Consider the following 20,409-nt stretch of genomic DNA (forward strand, 5'->3'; position numbering starts at 1 on the left):
TGATGCTTCTACCTAACTCCATGAAGCAGTAGTCAGTGTCAACAGGAAGCAGAGGTCAGATTACTACACACACTGAAGTGACTAAATACATGTTGCAGAGGTATGCTTAGATGACATGTATAAACCTGACCGGGCTGTAACACTTACAGAGTAAAACATAACATAAAATAATGTATCACACAACAGGACGTGTCTATATAGCATTTATTTTGTCCCCTGGGTGCAAGCATATATTTTTTTACTTACTGAAATAAGAAGACAGCTTAAAAACCCGCCAAGAAAGAAAGGCTGCAGCCAGCGTCTTTTTTCAGAGCAGACCGCTTTTTCTGCTTTTGCCATGAGTAATATTAAGTTGAAAATCTCAACTTTTCACAGAGGCCCCGTGACGTCACTGCAGCACTTTTTTTGACAAATGGGAAGACAGGGCAATTTAATAGGATTTATTTATTTTACTGGCTGTGGGTGAGAAAGTTTTATCACATTATAAGCTACTCTTATTAGCTTGTTATCAGATCTCTCCAGAGATGTTCAATCAGATTCAGGTCTGGGCTCTGGCTGGGCCACTCAAGAACATCACAGAGTGTCCTGAAGCCACTCCTTGATATCTTGGCTGTGTGCTTAGGGTCATTGTCCTACTGAAGATGAACTGTCATCCCAGTCTGAGGTCAAGCGCGTTCTGGAGCAGGTTTTTATCCAGGATGTCTCTGTACATTGCTGCATTCATCTTTCCCTCAATCCTGACTAGTCTCCCAGTTCCTGCTGCTGAAAAACATCCCCACAGCATGATGTTGCCACCACCATGCTTCACTGTAGGGATGGTGCCTAGTTTCATTCAAATATGATACCTGGCATTCACACCAAATAGTCTAATCTTAGACTCATCAAGAAGAAGAACAGCCTTTATTGTCACTGTACAGATATCCATACATACAGTGAAATTTGTCCTCTGCATTTAACCCATCCTACCTACAGTTAGACACAATTCAACCAATAGGAGCAGTAGGTTACCACAGTCAGGTGTCCATGGACCTGCTCCAGATGTAGAGACGCTGCCTTCATCAAGAGAAAGGACCAGACCCTAAATAAGCATGTTTTGATTGTGGAAGGAAACCAGGGTGCCTGGAGGAAACCCACACAGACACAGGGAAAACATAAAACTCCACACAGAAAGGGCAGAATGGGATTTCAAGACATTCTTACTGTGAGGCACCACTAAGCCAACATGTGGCCATCAATTCATTCACAAATCAAATCAGAGAATTTTGTTTCTCATGGTCTGAGAGTCCTTCAGGTGCCTTTTGGTAAACTCCAGGTGGGCTGCCATGTGCCTTTTACTGAGGAGTGGCTTCTGTGTGGACACTCTTCCATAGAGGCCTGATTGGTGGATTGCTGCAGACATGGTTGTCCTTCTGGAAGGTTCTCCTTTCTTCACACAGGAATGCTGGAGCTCTAACAGAGTGACCATCAGGTTCGTGGTCAACTCCCTGACTAAGGTCTTTCTCCACCGATCACTCAGTTTAGACAGGCGGCCAGTTCTAGGAAGACACCTGCTGGATCTGAACTTCTTCCATTTACAGATGATAGAGGACACTGTGCTCATTGGAACCTTCAAAGCAGCAGAAATATTTGTGTACCCTTCCCCAGATTTGTGCCTTGAGACAATCCTGTCTCAGAGGTCTACAGACAATTCCTTTGACTTCATGCTTGGTTTGTGCGCTGACATGCACTGTCAACTGTGGGACGTTATGTAGACAGGCCTGTGTCTTTTCAAATCATGTCCAATCAGCTGAATTAACTCCAGGTGGACTCCAATTAAGCTGTAGAAACATCTCAATGATGATCAGTGGAAACAGAATGCGCTAGAGCTGTGCAAGAAAAGGCTGTGAATACTTATACACGTGATTTCTTTCTTTTTATTTTTAATAAATTTGGGGTAAAAAAAAACCCAAAACAAAAACAACAAAAAAGCTTTACCCACACTGTCATTATGGGGTATTGTGTGTAGGATTTGAGGGGAAAAATGAATTTCATCCATTTTGGACTAAGGCTGTAACATAAAAAAATGTGGAAAAAGTGAGTGCTGTGCACACAGAATGTGACTGACAGATGTGTGACAAGTTCATAACTGAAGAGCTACGGTAGGCAATATGTGAAGGAAGTAAACATGCAAGTATACAGGTAGGTATAACAAAACAAACAGTGAAACCACTGAGTTGCGCACAGCCACGGCCAGTGATTTTTACCAGAGAGTTTAGCTCAGAGCTATGGGTATTAAGCTCCAGGGGCCCCTGGGTGCTGGAAGTGGTTGGAAAGTTGAGATCCAGTGGCAGCGCCTTAGAACCAGGGCAGACGCAGATGTGACATCAGCGAGATTATCACCACCACCATCATAATGGAGCTGCTCATCCTCACGCCTCTCACCATCAGCGCCATCACCCTCATGGTGACAACTCACTCCATCCAAAATGTCTGTGGGTATATGGAGTGAAACAGAGAAAAAAATAGAGGGAAGTACGAAAGGGAGTGATTCAGTAAGGAGAGAAAAGTGGGTGTAAAAAAGAATAATGGAAGATTGACAAAAAAAAAAAAAAAGCCAGAGTGAAAAAGTAACAGGATTACAAATAAAAGCCAAAATGAAGACAGAAGGATGAGTGTGGAGAAAAGGAAAGCTGGGTTAGTTTGTGTTACCAGTAGGCTGGACTTCAAGGAAATGTCAAGTGATTCCCATTGGATGGTCCTCGTCTCCATCATCGCAAAAACTAAAGTACAGATGAACTATGGTACATCTACTCAGCAGTAAATTTAATGGGATTATAGATTTCAACTGGATAGTTGCTGCATCTGCTTCATGCCAAGTGACTGTCACCCTAATATCTACTGAAAGTCTTGGATTCTCTGTGGAACAGCAGACGTGCCAATGTTACACAAGTATTACAAGCTGCAGTTACTGGCATTTGCACATTGTGACAAACATTGAAAAATGTTGGCGGGCATGCTCCTTCTTTGACAACATTTTGACAAACTTTGCATGCATTGTACACCTTTTTATACTTTGTCTTTTTTACTTAATTTGTGGAGAATCTGACAAATGTTCATCAGGTAACAGTCCAAGTAAAGTCAAGGAGCATGTGTTGGTGACATGGCTCACTGCATCTACGACCCCTCGGAACTGCATTGGGTAATGATGGCACCTGCCCAGACAGACAACCTGTCCATCCCTACCTCTCAAAAGTAGTGATCTTGTTCAAGGTATTTGTATCCCTGACGAAATAGTTGTACGTTGGCCGATGGTGTCCATCTACACAAGCTTAAGTGCATGGATGCTCAAACTGACACGCTGGGTGAAACTGTTGCCTCTATTTCATTTTCCTTTTCACAAATGTCTTGCCTGGCTTTCTTGTTTCAGATAAAAGAAATCCAGACAAATAAAACCCATAAAACATGAAAGTACATACTGCATTAATTCTCCAGGGGAGCTAAACAGAAACAACAGCGTCTTCACATTATGGACAAAAGCAACTAAAGTAGAAAGAAACTCAAATATAGAGCTGAACAGATCTGGCTGCTTGGATAACACACCATGGATTAAAAGAAAATCAGTAAACAACATCTGACATCACAGACTGCCTTTCTTTGCCATTTACTACTTATTGAGTGCGGGAGAGGAAAAAAGAAGACTAAATCAAAATAAGAGCATTTCCTGTCCTTCCCCCCCTCTCCCTCTCCAATTTGCCAGCTGCGATACGGAGCTTGCTAGCTAACGCTGTTCCTGCGTGGCTGGTTAGGGCCTAATTAATGGGAGGCCATGGTGATGGAGTTTGGAAAGTTCTTTGCGGGCAGATAGTTGGGGGGGGCACCCAAGCTGCATTAGAGGGCGGTGAATGGCGTTGAGGAGAGAGAGAACGAGGAAGACAGAAAGAGTGTGGGGGTTAGATTAGCCGTTCTGCTCGGCAGGCCTTGTGTATCACAGCCCACAGCATTTCAGCTTTCTGCTCGCCTCCTCCCTTCTTCCCTCCAACTCAATTTTAATGAGATCAACAATTAGTCCAATTCAGAAAGGTTGAAAGAGCAAACAGATCAAGTGCTACCCTTCCTATGCCTCACTGTGTAGCATTGGTCGTTTCAGCCAGTATGTCACTGATCTGAAATTTTTCCCTGTGCTCATTTCACCCGTCTCCTTCACGACAAGTCGCTCTTCATCATTATCAAGACTGCGTGTTCTTTCTGACCCCTCTTATTTTCTTCTTATATTCATGTGTCTCTCTTGCACCTTGAGGCAAATGTTTCAACCTGGAAGAAAAGTTTTAATTCATGGAAATACTACAGACAGGAACAGTGACTGAACCAGACTGACTGACACACCAGGAGACATGATGGCTGATCTGACCGTGTCTACACACGGCATTAAAAAGGAATCAGAACACCTGCTGCTCCTCTGTCAGAATATGCAATATGGTAAAGGTACTCTCCTCCAAAATATAGTTACTGCATCACAAGAGTAGGAGCTCGTGCTGGTAACTAACCTTAGAGAAACTAATGTTAACGATTCACCATGTGAAGAACAAACAGAATGACAGTGGAGATGTGGGTTATGTCACAGATGAAGGACTGCATTTCTATAGTGCTTTTTCACCTTGCAGATGCTCAAAGTGATTCACAATGATGAGAAATGATGAATCCACTGAGCAACCTGCTCTACATACACAGACACAAAAACTTCCAGATTTAAAAAAAAAAAACAAGACCAAAAATAGTTGACTAGGTTTCAGGTTGGAGCACAGCCCTCAACATCAATGGGGAGGAGATGTAAGTCCTAGGTCCATTCATACTGGTACTTACTGGTACGTATTCCACAGTGTGAAGTGGACTTGGATGGGATGCCAGTCAAACTTCGATTACTTCCTCAGCCGAGGCTTGTATGCATTTACAGCTAGGAAGACTGGAACAATGGACAGCAGGTGTTTTGACAGACAGGTAGCATGAACCCAGGTCTATATATTGGTGGCCCAACTCCTATCCCTACCTGCTCTGCAAAGAACATTAGCCTTAATGAACGTCAAGTGTCCACATGTCATATGTCTTGTACATATCAGGAATGGTGGTGCAGAGCTGAGCACCATCATCTTTTTACAAGAATATATAGTTTCAAACCTGACCTGGGACCTTTTTGTGGAGTTTGCATGTTCTCTGTGAGTGTCTGCATTGCTCCTCTCCAGTGAATGCAGGTTCCTCCCTTGGTGATGACTTTTAGAGCCCTGCATGGTCAAATGCCACTTTATATCAGTGAACTCTTGCACCCGTATGTGACAAGCAGGTCGCTGAGGTCCTCGGACCAGAACCTGTTAGTTGTACCAAGGTCAAGGCTGAAGACCAAAGGAGACTGTCCGTTTGAGGTTTTGGCATCCAAACTGTGGAATGCACTGCCACTACGCCTACGTTCTGTGGACTCTGTTGGAACTTTTAAGAAGCTCAAGACCTATTTGTACAGACTTGCTTTTAACTAGTTTATGTTATTGCTGTTTTCAGTTTCTGTATTTTTATTTCTGTGTTCTTACATTCTTGTACAGCACTTTGTGATTTCATCTTGAAAGGTGCTATATAAATAAACTTTACTTACTTACTCCCACAGACCAGGTCTGATAAATTACAGAACTGAAACTGCCTCACGACTGAATGCATGTGAGTGGTTGCTGTCTTCATGCACATTCCCACATTCAGGTCATCACAAATCTTTTTTCCTATAGGCTTTGGAGATGCCGAGGCATGCATCTGTAAAATGCACTGAAGTGAATGCATAGCAGACAAATGACTTAATCATCTCCATTGTGCTGACGAGATAACTCAATAACAATAAATGGCAATGTGAGCAGCTTCATATTAAAAAAAGTATATACTTAGGATTAAATTCAAATTAACATTCAAATACATTGACGTGAATTAGGCTAACTGTGATGCACTGGAACAATACATCAAGCAACTGTGTTTTCATCAGTGCTTTCTCACAGAAACTGCCAGCCATCGATGCAGGATGGATGGATGAAATTAGGAGCAGGCATCTATTTTCTTTCATTCTTAAAGTCTTGATCTGTTGTCCATCAAGTCCGCTGATGTCTGTCCTTTCTCCGGATCACAATGAACTTGATTTTAGCTGCTTTCTTTGATTTTAAACAAGTCCCCTTACCTGTTTATGTCAACCTGCAAACCCTGAACAACACTAAAAGAAAAGGCGCACAATCTGAAACAGATAACTAAGGAGGCCTAATAACGGTCATTAGAATAATAACCCCAAATTTCAAGGAAATGAAAAGCAGTGTGAAACGTGTACGGCAGCATTTGTTCACCCCGCAAGCAGTTATTAGGAGTGTTTTTGTGCTTTGGCATAATTTGGCCACACAATGCGTTATGTTGATTAACAATACTGTGCGAATGAGACGAGGGAGGAGATGCAAAGTAAATTGCTGCTCTAAAGTATGAGGGCAGTGCTTTTTTAGACCTGCGGTTGTTGTCAAATGACATTTTGTTTTCCTTTGAGGATTAGAGAGAACCCCTCTAGAGAGCATAATGGAAATGTGTGAGCTGTAGCTGTTGTATGTCAAATGAATGTTGTTGTGACTTTACTTTTATGTCATTTAATCTGCATTACCGGCATGCATCAGCAGTGGTAAGTGAGTGTGAGAATTAGACCCTTAATTAAATTCTCACAGACTGTTGCAGATGATAAAAGTGAAAGTGGGTAAAATACTGTTTTTGCTGCAGTCGACTTGATGTGCTGACCTCCAGCAGGGGTAGTCTTGGTGCTTTTGGCATCCAGCAGGCTCATGTCAGACATTTTGACTCCGGATCGAGCCTCGGCGATCAGTTTGCCTGGCTCGCTTCTCAGCTGTCTTCGCCGCTCTGCATCACGCTCCTATAAACACACAAAAATCGATATCGTATTTGCACTGACACGCTTGTGCAACTGCATGCTCTCAATACGTACATGGATCCATACACATGCTGCTAACTTTTTGAAATTTTATTTATATTTAAAACAGCTTCCAAAGTTGGGAATTTGATCCACAGTAAAATGTTTTCTCACCACCACTCCCCCAACCCCCCCAAAAAACTGGCTCATGTTATGAAGTAATGCATAATTAGGGATGTGGAGGCTTTGAGTGACAGCGAGTGTGGTGCAGAGTCCAGCCATCGCAGTGCTACTACCTGCTGCAGACTTGACCATTCCTGTCCATTCTGCTCCTAATGTCTGAGATGACAGTGTGTTGGCTGCTGAGCTTTGATCAGAATATTTTATCTCAACCTTAGATCCTGGTTGCCGATCTTTGATGCTGTGATCCAGATCACTCTCTGAACCCCGCCAAGAAGCTTTTGTTTTTGTTGCTGTCTGTATGTTTTACTTTGATCCTTTACTCAGATCAAAGGAATCAGGACTGAGTGTGTGTAGTGATCTTTGATGCTTTTTGCTGAACAAATTGGCAAGCCTGCTTATGAGATCAACAATCAAATAAGGTATCATAGAAATCAGGATCAAAGGCAAAAGTTCAAAAATCTAATGCACAATCTGCCCCTTGAGCCGGCTATGCTTTCTTAAGCCAAAACATACCTCTGTGCCATATTTCTTAGAAATCTGGTCCTGCCCCTATAAAATATCCTACTGACAGACTAACTTTGCTGAAGTTTCATTCCTAAATTGGAGCTGTGGCAGGTCCACACCGCATGAGACAAAGCATCTACGTATTTTAAAAAAAGAAAAACAGACACGCACAAACAATGCAAGGAGAACCGCCATCATGTAGCGACAAACTCCTGCTACACGACTCAAGTCAGACACTCTACTTGCACATTATAAAAAACTCTGCCTTGCAACCCCCCCCCCCCAAAAAAACAAAAAAAAAAACAAACACTCTTTCCACCCAGGGGAGAGCAAAGCTGCATTTCTGTGTCACTGTTCTCCCTCACTGTGGTTTCCTGTTAATCAGGCGTCTCCATATTGAGGCAGGGGTTTTAGGGCTGGCCTATTGAAGCTGCCCATTTATCCATTAACAAAACAAGCAGCACCCGCTAATGAGCTACATCTCTCCATTTCCATGTCAATTGTTTGTTTGTAGCCATTGTTAAGCTGGGACAATGGGGCTGCATTGTAAATGACAGCAACCCTAATGCACCCTGTGTATATGTGAGTGAGAGAGCGCCCAGGGGGATGCCCACAGGGAGCAGGCAACACACCTCAGAAAGAAACTGATAAACAGAGCGAGATAGCAGCACAGGGGCAGAGAGATAAAGAGTGAAAAGGGAAGCAAGAGGGAAAAATGAGCGCAAATTCTTTTTGGAGAAAAGTATCATGAGTCAAGCCTAAGAGCATTTATTTCCTATTCATTTAGCAGTCATCTACAAAAAAAACCTGACAAAACATTTTGATTTCATATTAGAAAGAATAACAGCAAATCTATAACTCTACACAATGAAACAAACAACCCAAGATCGGATTCAGTGCCCCTGTTGGGCCAGGTCTAAATTTCATCCAGTCAAATTAGATCCAGTTTGCGTGTCTCTCTATTGTGTCAGGTCAGAGTGCCAACAAACATCTTCAGATAACTTTATTCATCTGACCAACCTTTCAAACATTAAATATACTCAATTTGAAATTCAATACACTACTCAAAATACTTTGCTGATGGATTCTGTAGAAGAATACCTACTAAGCAGGTGGAGGACTTCAGCTGATGTCTAAAATCAATTCTATTGAGTTATACTGCACCAAATTACAACATAAGTCACATCAAAGTGCTACACATGAGTAAGGGCTAGATTCCACCACCTGACTCACCCCACAAGCAACCACATTGGCAACAGTGGTAAGGAAGAACATCCTAATCATTTTTTTACATTAGTGGAAGAAACCTCAAACAGCTCAGACACAGTGGGGTGACCATGTGCCAAATTAACAAGTCAACATGAAACGCCAAACACAAATTTGACAGAACATGGAATGACAAAAATTATTGCAACTCAACAACCACGTGAGCCGTTATTTGTAATGGCGAGATGAATGAGCATAGAGTCCCAGAGACACAGGATGTATGAGCGACTGAGTTTCCAGTATCAACTGCAAGAGTAAAGTCGGCTAATGGAGACGTAAACACTGTTGTCAAAGTCTGTGGAATCTGGTAAATCAATACATTGAATGTTAAGCTGATCAGTTGAGGTTTCTAATAGCAGAATAGAAAAGAAATGATCACAAGGTCGACTGACAAAATTATCTTTAGTAATGTGAAAAATGTATTTTCATGTTTTCTTTCATGATACCATTGTTTTCACATTATTCCCCTTATTCAGTTCTTTCTAACTAATGCTTTCTAGACCAGCTTTACCCTGCTGTTATAAATGTAATATGATAAACAGTAATATCACAGATGGCCTTCCAGCTATGGTTTGGTTCTGATATACAATCTGGCGTGTACAGATATGGATACTACCACCAGTTTTCTTTTGTGTGTGTGTGTGTGTGTGTCTGGATACATATATACAGATTGATCCCAACACACTCCAAAATATCCAACTGCATTAGTGTTGTGGAACATTTTTAGGACAGGATAGGGGAAATTGCCTTTGCCTCTCCAGAGGCGAGGATTAACACCATAGAAAAATGCACCTAGCTTAGTCAGCTACTGATTGGAAAAAATGAGAAAATGTTTCAACAACAGGAGAAATGCAAGCATTTTTGAGCAACATGAAAAAGGGTCACATACTTTTCAATACTATCGAAGGGCGTAGCGAGTAATTCAAACCTGGGTTAGAGTCCCGCTCATGCTACTTGTCTGTGTCCTTGGACAAGACATTTAATCAGCATGGTCTCAGTCCACCCAGTTGTAATGGGTACTGGCCTAAGATGTGGAAGTAACTGTGTCGGACTGGATTCTCATCCAGGGGAAGTCCGCAGACTATCATCAGCACCAGCACCAACGGGCTTCAGGGACTATACAGAACTTACCTTCTTGGTTCATTTGATTCACAATTTCAAAAAGCTTAGTTTCTGTGGTGACTATATTTAGAATATTTTAGAGAGGTTAATTCCAAAATCCAAACCCTGACAACATGTTCTTAGCATGTGATTCATCTACCTATACCATCACCACAGATTAAACTAAAGGAACTGCATGAAAATTTTGATGAAAAACTAATTATACATGCAAGCATTTGCAGCAGCGTGCAAATATAAAAATCCCAAAACAAAAATAAACAGCAAGAGTTATTGATATTACAATATTTATTATATACAGGAATTAGATGTAACTATGGTGTCAGAGTCATTTAAAATTAGGGATGGGTATTGATAAGATTTTATCGATATCGATGCCATTATCGATTCCGTTTATTGATCCGATTTTTTATCTATTCCCTTATCAATACCTCCTGTGAATTTTCTGTGTACTAAATGTAAGCTTTACAGGTTAGCTATGTCAACAACATTTTATTGTCTTAAATAAATATGAAATTGGTCACTGGATCCTTGATCTGTGGACCTAAATAAAATCTGTTCGTGGTGGATCCTAGATGTCTGGACATAAATAGAAATAAACGAAATCTGTAGTTTTTGTCAAAAACATTTACTTTCAGATAATAATGGCACAAATGTAACTCCATACCTCTGAGCTGGACTCAGTGGCCGCGCTGCACGTCAGGATGCAATTCATAAAACACAGGAAAAAAAAAAATGTTTTTGTTTGTTGTCTGTATTACAACTTTTGGAAAGAGGTGTCATTTGATTTAAAATGGCGATTCGCTTTGAAGTTATTAATTCCGATGGGACTCTATCTTTCTAATTTTACTCGGCACACTGGTACAAACGGAATGGAGGACGATTCTCGTTTCTTGCCCGCAGCAAGACAACAGTCCCAGTTAATGACTTTAATCCACACAAAAGTGACTCATGATTGACATTTTAATGGTTTTGAGAGGGGTTAAGAAGCGGACTTACTGCTTCTGAAAATCAGCGAAGCAGAGAACCAATGAAGCAGCGGGTCAGAGCACTGCTTCGTTGCTTCAAGCTTCAAGCACAGCTGCTGCAGAAGCAGTTGTTTACAGACTTGCTGTAGGGTCTGCGATCAACGAAGAGAAATTACAGTTTTCCCAATGAACACCCTCAAAAACAATGTTCGCTCTGAAGGACCAATAAGGGAATCGTTAAGCAAAAAGGCTAACGATGTCAGTGGATCGAATAATTTCTTAACGATTCTCAAAAAGAACTGGTTCTTGATACCCAACCCTACACAAAATACAGGGTGGAGATTTAATGAGAGGTACACAGGAGAAGACAAAACTACTGACAGCTGAAGACAAAGTATGTAACAATGAACATGGGGTACTTACAAAAAAAGCAACCAAAGATGAGACCAACGTCAAACACAACAATGTTAAACAACAACGTCCACGTGAAAAAGGTGCAGCTTATAACAAACTGAACTAATGAACAAACAGGCGGCAGGTGTAAGAGGCAGAGACACGCACATGACAAATAACACAAACTGAAGGTGACTAATGACTAACTAGAGATCCAGGAGTGAAAAAGAACAAAACATAACAATAACCAAAGACAACCTAAGACAGAGAACAATCACCAAATCAAAATACAGATACAAACATGAGGCCAAAAGCAAACATGGAATTCAGTGGTGTGCAAGGAGTAAAGTCAAGGAGAACTAACACAAGGAACTAAGAACACATAAGGATGCCAACAATGATCAACCAACACCTGTGCAACAACCAAAAACTAAGTCAAAGAACATATGCAGGGGAGAGAACACAACAGATTCCAAACACACACACAAGACTCAGACATGAATCACAGGTGCGTGCGCGCGTGGGAAGCCACTGTACATGGCTATCAAAGAACCAGGACATGGCTTAATTATGATTCGATGGGTGCGTGCCCACAAAACAGTCAATGTGCTCTCTCTCTCTCCACACACACACACACACACACACACACACACACACACACTTGGGACTCACACGACTGACAGATAATGAGGACAAACACACACACACTGAAAACCGAAGGGAAGCAGGCACCAAAAAATCAAATATACACAAAAACACATGACTGAACAAACAAAAGGAACAGACAGGGTAGACGGATGCACACACAACAGTAATATTAACATGGTGGCTTATTATGGTCAATTTTAAGGCAATTAAAAAAAAATTCTCAGCTTGCTGCACTGTTTCACCTCAGGGAGCTTATGCGCAGTGTGTGCTTTGAGAGGTTGGTGTTAACTCTTTAACAAGTGGCAAATCCTACCTTTACTTGTGTCTGTTTCCATGTGCAGTCTAGTTTAAAGGGAAAGACAGATGCCACTCTAATTGGCTGCTATAGTGTTCAAACTATGAAACGCTCATGAACACACACAGTAACTCAAACCATTCGGGCACAGTTTGTGGAATTGCACTCTGAAATTGCAATTACAACTCACTGTTTAGCTAGAATACAACATGCCAGAAACGTTTAGCAGTTTTGTTGTGTGAGTGGTAACAGAGTGCCACCTGCCGGACAACATTAGTGTACGCAGAGGTGATAGTCACATTGGCTACTCCCATCTGGTGTCTTGGCAGGCAGAAAAAGTAAAACTGCAAAGTCTCATTTGACAACAGTGGGTGCCATCGCCTAGATGCCATGGTGGCACAACTCGGGGTGGGGGGGTAGAAATCACACAAACTAAGACAGCCGTTTAGTTACTCAATCAAAGATGAGATGAAAAAAGAGAGAAAAGGAGACAAAGCATGTTGGTTGGTGGTCAGCAGTGCTTCAAAAATAACGGCGCAAGCACACACAATCGTGCACTGTTTTCCATTGACTGCTGGGACCCTCGAGGGGAAGAGAGGCTAAACGGTTGAGTGCAAGGCAGAGACAGAGTGCTCGCCTGTGGGCTTGGTGTTGGGGTGAGGAGCCCTCTCCGCTTTGGAAGCTCTGTTTGAGCAGGCGGGAGCAAGTTGTCGCTATGGTTGCTCTTTTCTGGGCAAAGAGAAAGGAGGAGAGAAGGTGCGCACCACTGGTCATGTACAGAGTCCTGGCGTGGGCACAAAGTGATGCCACACACAGTCACTATCTGAAATAGAATGCAAGCCTCCCAGATAGCCAGCCAGTCTGGCAGCCAGTCATGCAGTTCCAGACATTTGTCATGACAGGCTAATTCAGTCAAGAGGTGTTTTAGGTCTCTATCTTGTCCAGGCACACGCACACACACATAAAACCAAACACATAGCTGAGTAATCACACACTCCAACTGTGTTTTTGAATCCAGGATGATGATCCAGACACAAAGGAGGTAGAATTTAATCAGAACTGTTTAATTAGAACTGTTGGAACCTCATTCAAAGCTACTACAACAACTACTGCTGCAGTACACAGTTTGTGCCATTTAGCTTGAATACTGCCAAAAATGTGCAAAATCTCAATTACACAGTTGCTTCTTCCAAACCACCAACACAAAGTTTAAGAATAATGTATTAAAACATAAAAAGTAATCAGTAAAATCATGACAACTATTGTTAAAGAAAAATTATTTCCTAATAACACATCTTGAAATAAGACTTCATATGGTGTACGTGAAGCAGTTGTTTGACTCCAATCAGAAATTGTTTGGGGTTGGAGCATTAAAGGAAGGAATATAAATGTTTTATACAAATGTATTGTTTGATGCACTCTTCCAAGCTCCGCCCTTTCGATATGTCCAAACTCAGTTATTAAAAAAGTTAAAGGTGTACAGCCTTTGGTTTTTTAAGATTTAAGTCATGAAAAGAATTTTCTTTGGGACCACGCATTTTATTTATTAGCCCTTAAATAGGGGATTCATAATACGACACTGCCAATACGATAAAAATTTACACTGTCTGGAAAAAATTAATGAATGGCTCATCTGAATGGAAAAATTTAAAATGAAGTCTTAAACTACGTTCGGTAGCAACCCCTACAGTCTATGATAGCGGCATCACAGATCACATGTGGGATTCCTCTGACTCACATGAGGGATGCTGGGAAGCACACGGTGACAGCCAATCAGAGTAGAGAAAGGCACGGCGACGTCAGCTGGCTGCTCGCTCGAACAAAGCAATGCAACATGGTGGAAAACGCTCCAAAACAGCTTATTCTTGCATAAATCTAATATGTTGCTCTCATATATTGCAAATGTTAGTGAGAAATAAACACTTTAAATCTGAAAACAATGTTTTTGCAACCAGATAACAACTCTGAAGTGAGTAACAAGGCATCTTACGGATGATAGTGTGCATGTATGTGCATCACGATGTCAAAAGTAAATTCCAGGAATTTCAAAACCTCATGCACACACGCGTTACCTCCAGCAGACAGTGTTAAAAAGAAAAGAAAATATTCCTCATAGAATTTCCCTCAAATATGTTCTCTTCATTAAAATGAGCTGTAAATTTTCAGCATGTTTCAAAAATAAACAAATTATAATGGTTGGATTTCATTAGAAACTAAATTTTGTCAGTTTTGTGAAATATGAAAGGCTGTACAACTTTAATAATTATAAGAATGACACTTTATTAAACAGACACCTCAATACATAATGGTATAGACTGGTGCAAATGAACAAATAATTAATGAAAAATAATAAGAACACAAACAACAAGACAATACAAATTCAATAATTACATAATTATAATATACAATAATATACAAAAAAGACAATGTGCTCTCTCTCTCTCTCTCCACACACACACACACACACACACTAATATAGGATGGTTTGATTTTAAGAGAATATTTGTCATCCAAATAAGTACATTTTTAAAAACATATTTAAAACTTGTGGATAGTATCAGGCTTTTTATAACTGCATTAGCAAATAAAAAAAAACCTTAAAAACCCATACTGCTAAATTGAGAGAGAGAGAGAGAGAGAGAGAGAGAGAGAACGAAAACGAAGGGGGCTTATCGGCTGGCTCCAGACAGACTGCACGGATCAATGGGCGTGCAAGGCCTACAGTGATCAATGCATTTGATAAAGAATTAAAGAAGAGCCACTGTACATGGCTATCAAAGAACCAGGACATGGCCTAATTATGATTCGACGGGTGCGTGCCCATGATAGGGGTCTGCATGTGCGTTATGGGGACATAAATATGAATCTGAGATGTCAGCATGGGAGTGGTGTCGCACTGCAGTCTGTATACGTGTGTCAGACTATAAACGTGTGCCAGTGGAAATGTAGGATATGCAGGTTTAAGTGAAAGCGTAAAAAAGTACTATATGCACTGCTGAGTTTTTTTCCTACAATAACTAAATAAGCACTTGCATAAAATGTACAGTTCAAAACAATTTAAAGAACAATGCAAATCAGTTGTTAAACTGTGCTACTTAATACACAAACCTATGAAAGCACACGTTTAATTTCTGAGGCTCAGCTTAACTGTCGCTTCATGGGTCAACTTTTCTCACACCAGGTGAGTGCATAATTAACAAATAGCACTTGTGCAGTAGGACAGGTAGAACAGGTCGAGTGGTGCACACAGGACACAGAACTCACACGCCGGTGGAGCTTGTCACGACAGGCATGTGAGACCGGAAGGGCTTTTAGCCTTTAAACAGACAAAATATTACTGCAGAGAGAGACAGACAGAGAAAGGACAATAATGAGACACAAAAAAGAGAAAGGAGGAAGAAAGAACAAGGGAACATGAGCTCAACTTTGGGATGGAAGATGTCAGAACATTAAGTAACTGCCAACTCACAACCACCTTCTGCAGGAGTCGTCCACCTTCACATGCAGGAAAAAAAAAGGCATTACGTTAAAAATGTCTTAAAAATGAGGATTATGAGTGTTTTAACCAGTTTATGACATTTAAATGGCATATGGTTGGAATGTTAATTTGAGAGAATAAGACCATTTGAATCCAAACACCTTGTCTCTGGATTCTTAAAAATATTTTTTTTTTGATATTTCATAGACTGATTAAGTATGAATGATAACAGGCCAAGGGCCACAGTTTATAGAACTTCATCCATTCATACTGCAATAAAGTAAGCACATCGCTACAATTCCATTCTTTTAAAATAGTTCTGACAAACCTCAAATTGCGAAGTGTTTCAAACTGATTAAATATTATAACAGCAAAAGAATTCAATGCTAATTTACTGTTACAATTCTGTGTGACTAAAGCAAAAAGAACAGACTAAATCTTTTTTGTTTTCAAAGATGACATCCCTTTTTGATATACCTGTGCTACTGTGGGAAAACCGTGATTAGACGTTATGATCAGAGCACCAACTGAATGGTTTCCAGCAAACTTTGTATTGCTAGTTTGATTACCTGATACAAAATGGTCAGGATGGGAACATTCCAGCCGGGCCCCTGCACATTTAGTGACCACAGAGTAGGTTTTCAGGCCACGGTTCATGGCAACATTACAAAAGATGTTTTGTAGAGAGAATTCTGGGCTACAAGTGAACATGAAAAAAAAAAAACTTTCAACACTTCCACGACTGTACAGTGGAAACCACTTGGTCAAATGTGAACACAACGCACGCCAGTAATTTGACAGAGGAAACAGAGAATGTGTGAGTTGTGAGAGAAAGAGAGAGAAAGGGGAAGTAAATCTGTAGTTCAAAGGGAGAAAGAGTGTGCAGCCACTGTAAGGCTGAGAGGAAAAGAAAGAGGTTTATGTGTACACCAGAGGTATGTGCACGTGTGTGTGGTGCACATGTGTGTGTGTACAGCTTTCCTACTCTGATGGCTTGATCAGTTCTTGTGATGTAATTGAGGAGAGCTGTCTTTCTCGTGCTCATTACACACACACACACGCAGGCTGGCAAAATTTAGAGGCTGCCTTTGATCTCCACACTGACCAATTCAGTCACCACACACACAACTCACACACCACCACACACACACACACACACACTCACACTCCACAGAAACTCCCCACCAAACGATTTACTTTCATTAGTGGCCGATTCTTCAAAAAGAGCGGGCAAGAGACGGGAGGGGGGTTAAGACCGAAGACTTACTTGGTGAAGAAAGGAACAGCAGCCACTTTAAATCAGCACTGGAGAAAAACTACAGTATTACTGCTGGAGTAAGTTGAAAGCAACTGTCAAAAACTACTGAAAGGAATCTTTTAATGTTTTGGTAAATTTAAACAGAAATTGTGGCATGAAACATTTCCACAACAAAGACATGGGCTGTTTTTTCCTAAAAGAATGTAAAGGTTAAAATAATCTTTAGCCCACACACTAACAGCAGGACTAAGATCATGTTACTCTAGCTGCCTTTGGGGCAGCTAAGGCCTCCAGTTCCCTCAGCTCAGGTCTGGGAACATGTGCTAGAGTCACACACTGGTGTATCCACCACACTATGGAATTGCCTTGGGTTCCATATGGAAACCATCTAGGCAGACAACTGGTCCATCTCAAACCTCGCAAAAGTAACCAACAATATGCTGCAACAAAATGTCATGACGTTCCCTCACAATGCCACTGATACATCCTGTCTCCCAAAGTAACTGCTCCTTTGACACATCATTCCAAAAGTACTAAAGGATCCTCCAAAGAGACCTAGTACCAAAGATATATAGTAGGCAGGGTTGGTGGCCAAGCGGTTTGTGTGCTTGTTTCCAGTGCAGAGGCTTCCTGGTTCAAACCCCACCCCTGGCCACTCTCCATGTAATACTGAGGTCCATCAGCAAGGGCATTCATTGTAAAAGGTGCCAAATCAACATGCTGATCCACCTCAGATGTGTTGTGGTGACCAAGAATGGAAAAAAAAAAGACAAGTGACCAGCTGACGGAATTTACTTTTACCAATGATATCCGGTGCCCTTAGATCACTGGTTAGCATCTGAGTCTCACAGCTATACAGTAAAACAGGAAACACCAGGACCCTAATGACTTGGACTTTGTTCTACTCAAACAAGGTTGGCATCACTAAACACCTTCATAAGCTCTTTTCAGGTTCATCTATTCAGGTTCCTCCACAAACGTGAACGTCACTGCTCAGGTAAGTGAACAACTCTACAATTCGGCACTACAGATACACTTCCGATGGCCGAGTCCAGGAAGTCACTGAAAGCTTGGATCTTAGTCTTGATCCCAAGCACTCGCAAACCCAGACACTGCTCTTTCTCATTCAGCTTCTCAAATGCTGCAATCAGGGTGTCTATCGATTCTGAAAAGACCACGGAGTCAAGATCACTAAACATTTTAGAGCCAACAGAGACTCCTCAGCTACTGGTTTCCACAATTCTACTCAACACCCAGTTCACTCACACGTCAGAATATTCTGGAGTTATAAAATGTTAACAATGCAATTGCATTCTGGGTCCATTTTTTTCTATGGACAATACAGAGAACTTGGACCAACAGCCAGGTAGTAAATATGTTGTTTCAGTGGATCACAAAGCAGGACATGAATGTAGCCAAGGAACAGAAAAAGCTGACTGAAGGACATGACAACACCCACACCCAAAGCAGCAGAAACCTCTCTTATGGAGACTCCTGGAGGGAGAGCAACAGAGGAGGAGGAGCTGAAGGTGGCGGCTGAGGTGATGGTCGGCAAAAATCAAATGGGACCCAATTATAGGAATCACAACGAGTCAGTGAGCAAGGGAATTCTTTTACCTGGAAAACACCAAGGTACCTGCATGCCCACAACAGCACACACACTCACATACACTCACGTTCAAAAGGATGCAAAAGCCCACACTTGCTGTGCACTTGCACATGCAGTACATACCTATTGCTGCTTTAGCATTTCCTAAGTTGTTGGGAAATTCAGGAGCAGCACACAGTTTGTGCAGCGCATGCTTGTGTGCAATCGCACGTACATGTTTCCCCAAACCTAGTGCGAACCCTGATAATTAGCCTGGCCAGGCCTGTGTGAAATTACTGCTCTCATCTGTTAGTTGGGGTTTTTCTGTAATTATTGTATGGCTTTGCCTTGCAATATGAAGCGCCTTGGGGCAAACTGTTTGTGTCATTTGGCGCTATATAAATGAAATTGATTTGATTTGATTTGATCTGCTAATGGATGAGCAGACCTGGAGAGAGAACACACACACACGCACCTCCATTAAAATAATAACAAGGACACAGAGTAAAAAAAACTGAAGAATGAAATGAAAAATGGCCTTCCACTTAATGTTTTTTTTTTTTTTTTACAGTATTGTGCTGCAGTGTGAAAAATGGTGAGGGGTCCTTTCAACATTTCTCAGCATCTGGACTTTGTGAGCCCACAGACGATGAGACGGAGGAGAATGTTAAATCAGAACAATAAATTGCTCTGCGCATTCATCAAACAGTATAGAGACAAAGACGGTAAGAAAATGTCAAAACAAAAAAGGAAGATCATGTGGTTAAAAAATATATATAAATTTGTAAAAGAAAGATCACACAAAGAAAACAGACCGATGCAAAAGAGTGAGACAGAGAGAAAATGACAGAGCAGCTGGGGAGGGAGAGAGAAAAGAGAACCTGTGACCTTAGATGAAAGATCCAGTCACTGTGAGCTACAATTAGGGATGGCAGGAGGGAAAGCATAGGTCAAGCTAACAGGTCGACGCACAACATCCAAACAAGTATCCAACATATTGTTCTGCACCGAGCTACAGGCTGTGTTGTTGTCTTCAACATCGGCTGTGGATTTGTAGACATGATTCTCATTTTAATTTACACACTTCATTTTTCCTCAATACCATGTGGTACTGCTTGTGCAGTTGTGTGCCTATCAAAGTGTGAATGGCCAAAAAAAAACAAACAGAAAAAACATAAGTACCTAAAGCACCAATGTTACACAAAACTAATAACAGAGCAAAGACTGAAATCACAAAGCCCCAAATGGCCAGTTACCAGTTTCACAGTGTAGAGTGGTTTAATAACGTTACAATTCTAAAACTAGACTTTTGTGTCAACAATGTCGCAACAGTGGGTAACACCAATACCCGAGGAAAGAGTGCACTCTACAGGATGCCTCGATTTTCTGTGGAAGCAATTTGGAGTATGTTGTGGGTGAGTTTTGTGTTTCTAATCATCATATACATTGTAAGCATGATGTTAGTCAGAGAAACAAAACCCACACACAGCAGTTTGTGTGGTTTTATAATGAAAAGACTAAGATGCATCCGCCGCAGTGGCATAACAGCGCTCTTCTGTCAAACAACTCTCAAGCAGCCATGAAATAATGTGAGAAGATGGCAAGCATGAAAAGACCATGTTAACAGCCAGAAAAGTTTAATGTGGACTTAAAAGTGGTACTTCCAAGATATTGGCAGGCGGGTGTGGCTGTTAGTGGTTGAAAAAAGGAAGGAGGGGTGCCCATAAAATTAGTGTTTATTCACATTATTTTCAAATAAAGCATTTTCTCATGATAACTATCATTGTAGGGAGGCTCTCGTGAGA

General features: G+C 41.3%; 1 protein-coding gene across 1 annotated transcript in view; it reads right to left on the reverse strand.

The window, feature by feature from the left end:
• ehbp1 (EH domain binding protein 1) overlaps positions 1-20,409 on the reverse strand; it is a 331,101-nt gene that overhangs the window by 84,842 nt on the left and 225,850 nt on the right. Inside the window, 4 exon segments of the mRNA XM_034184954.1 lie at position 1,635; positions 2,244-2,338; positions 2,341-2,469; positions 6,775-6,907. Coding sequence (XP_034040845.1) covers position 1,635; positions 2,244-2,338; positions 2,341-2,469; positions 6,775-6,907 — 358 coding nt within the window.

The sequence above is a fragment of the Thalassophryne amazonica genome, chromosome 13 (assembly GCF_902500255.1).
Source record: "Thalassophryne amazonica chromosome 13, fThaAma1.1, whole genome shotgun sequence".
In the NCBI taxonomy this organism is placed as follows: domain Eukaryota; kingdom Metazoa; phylum Chordata; class Actinopteri; order Batrachoidiformes; family Batrachoididae; genus Thalassophryne; species Thalassophryne amazonica.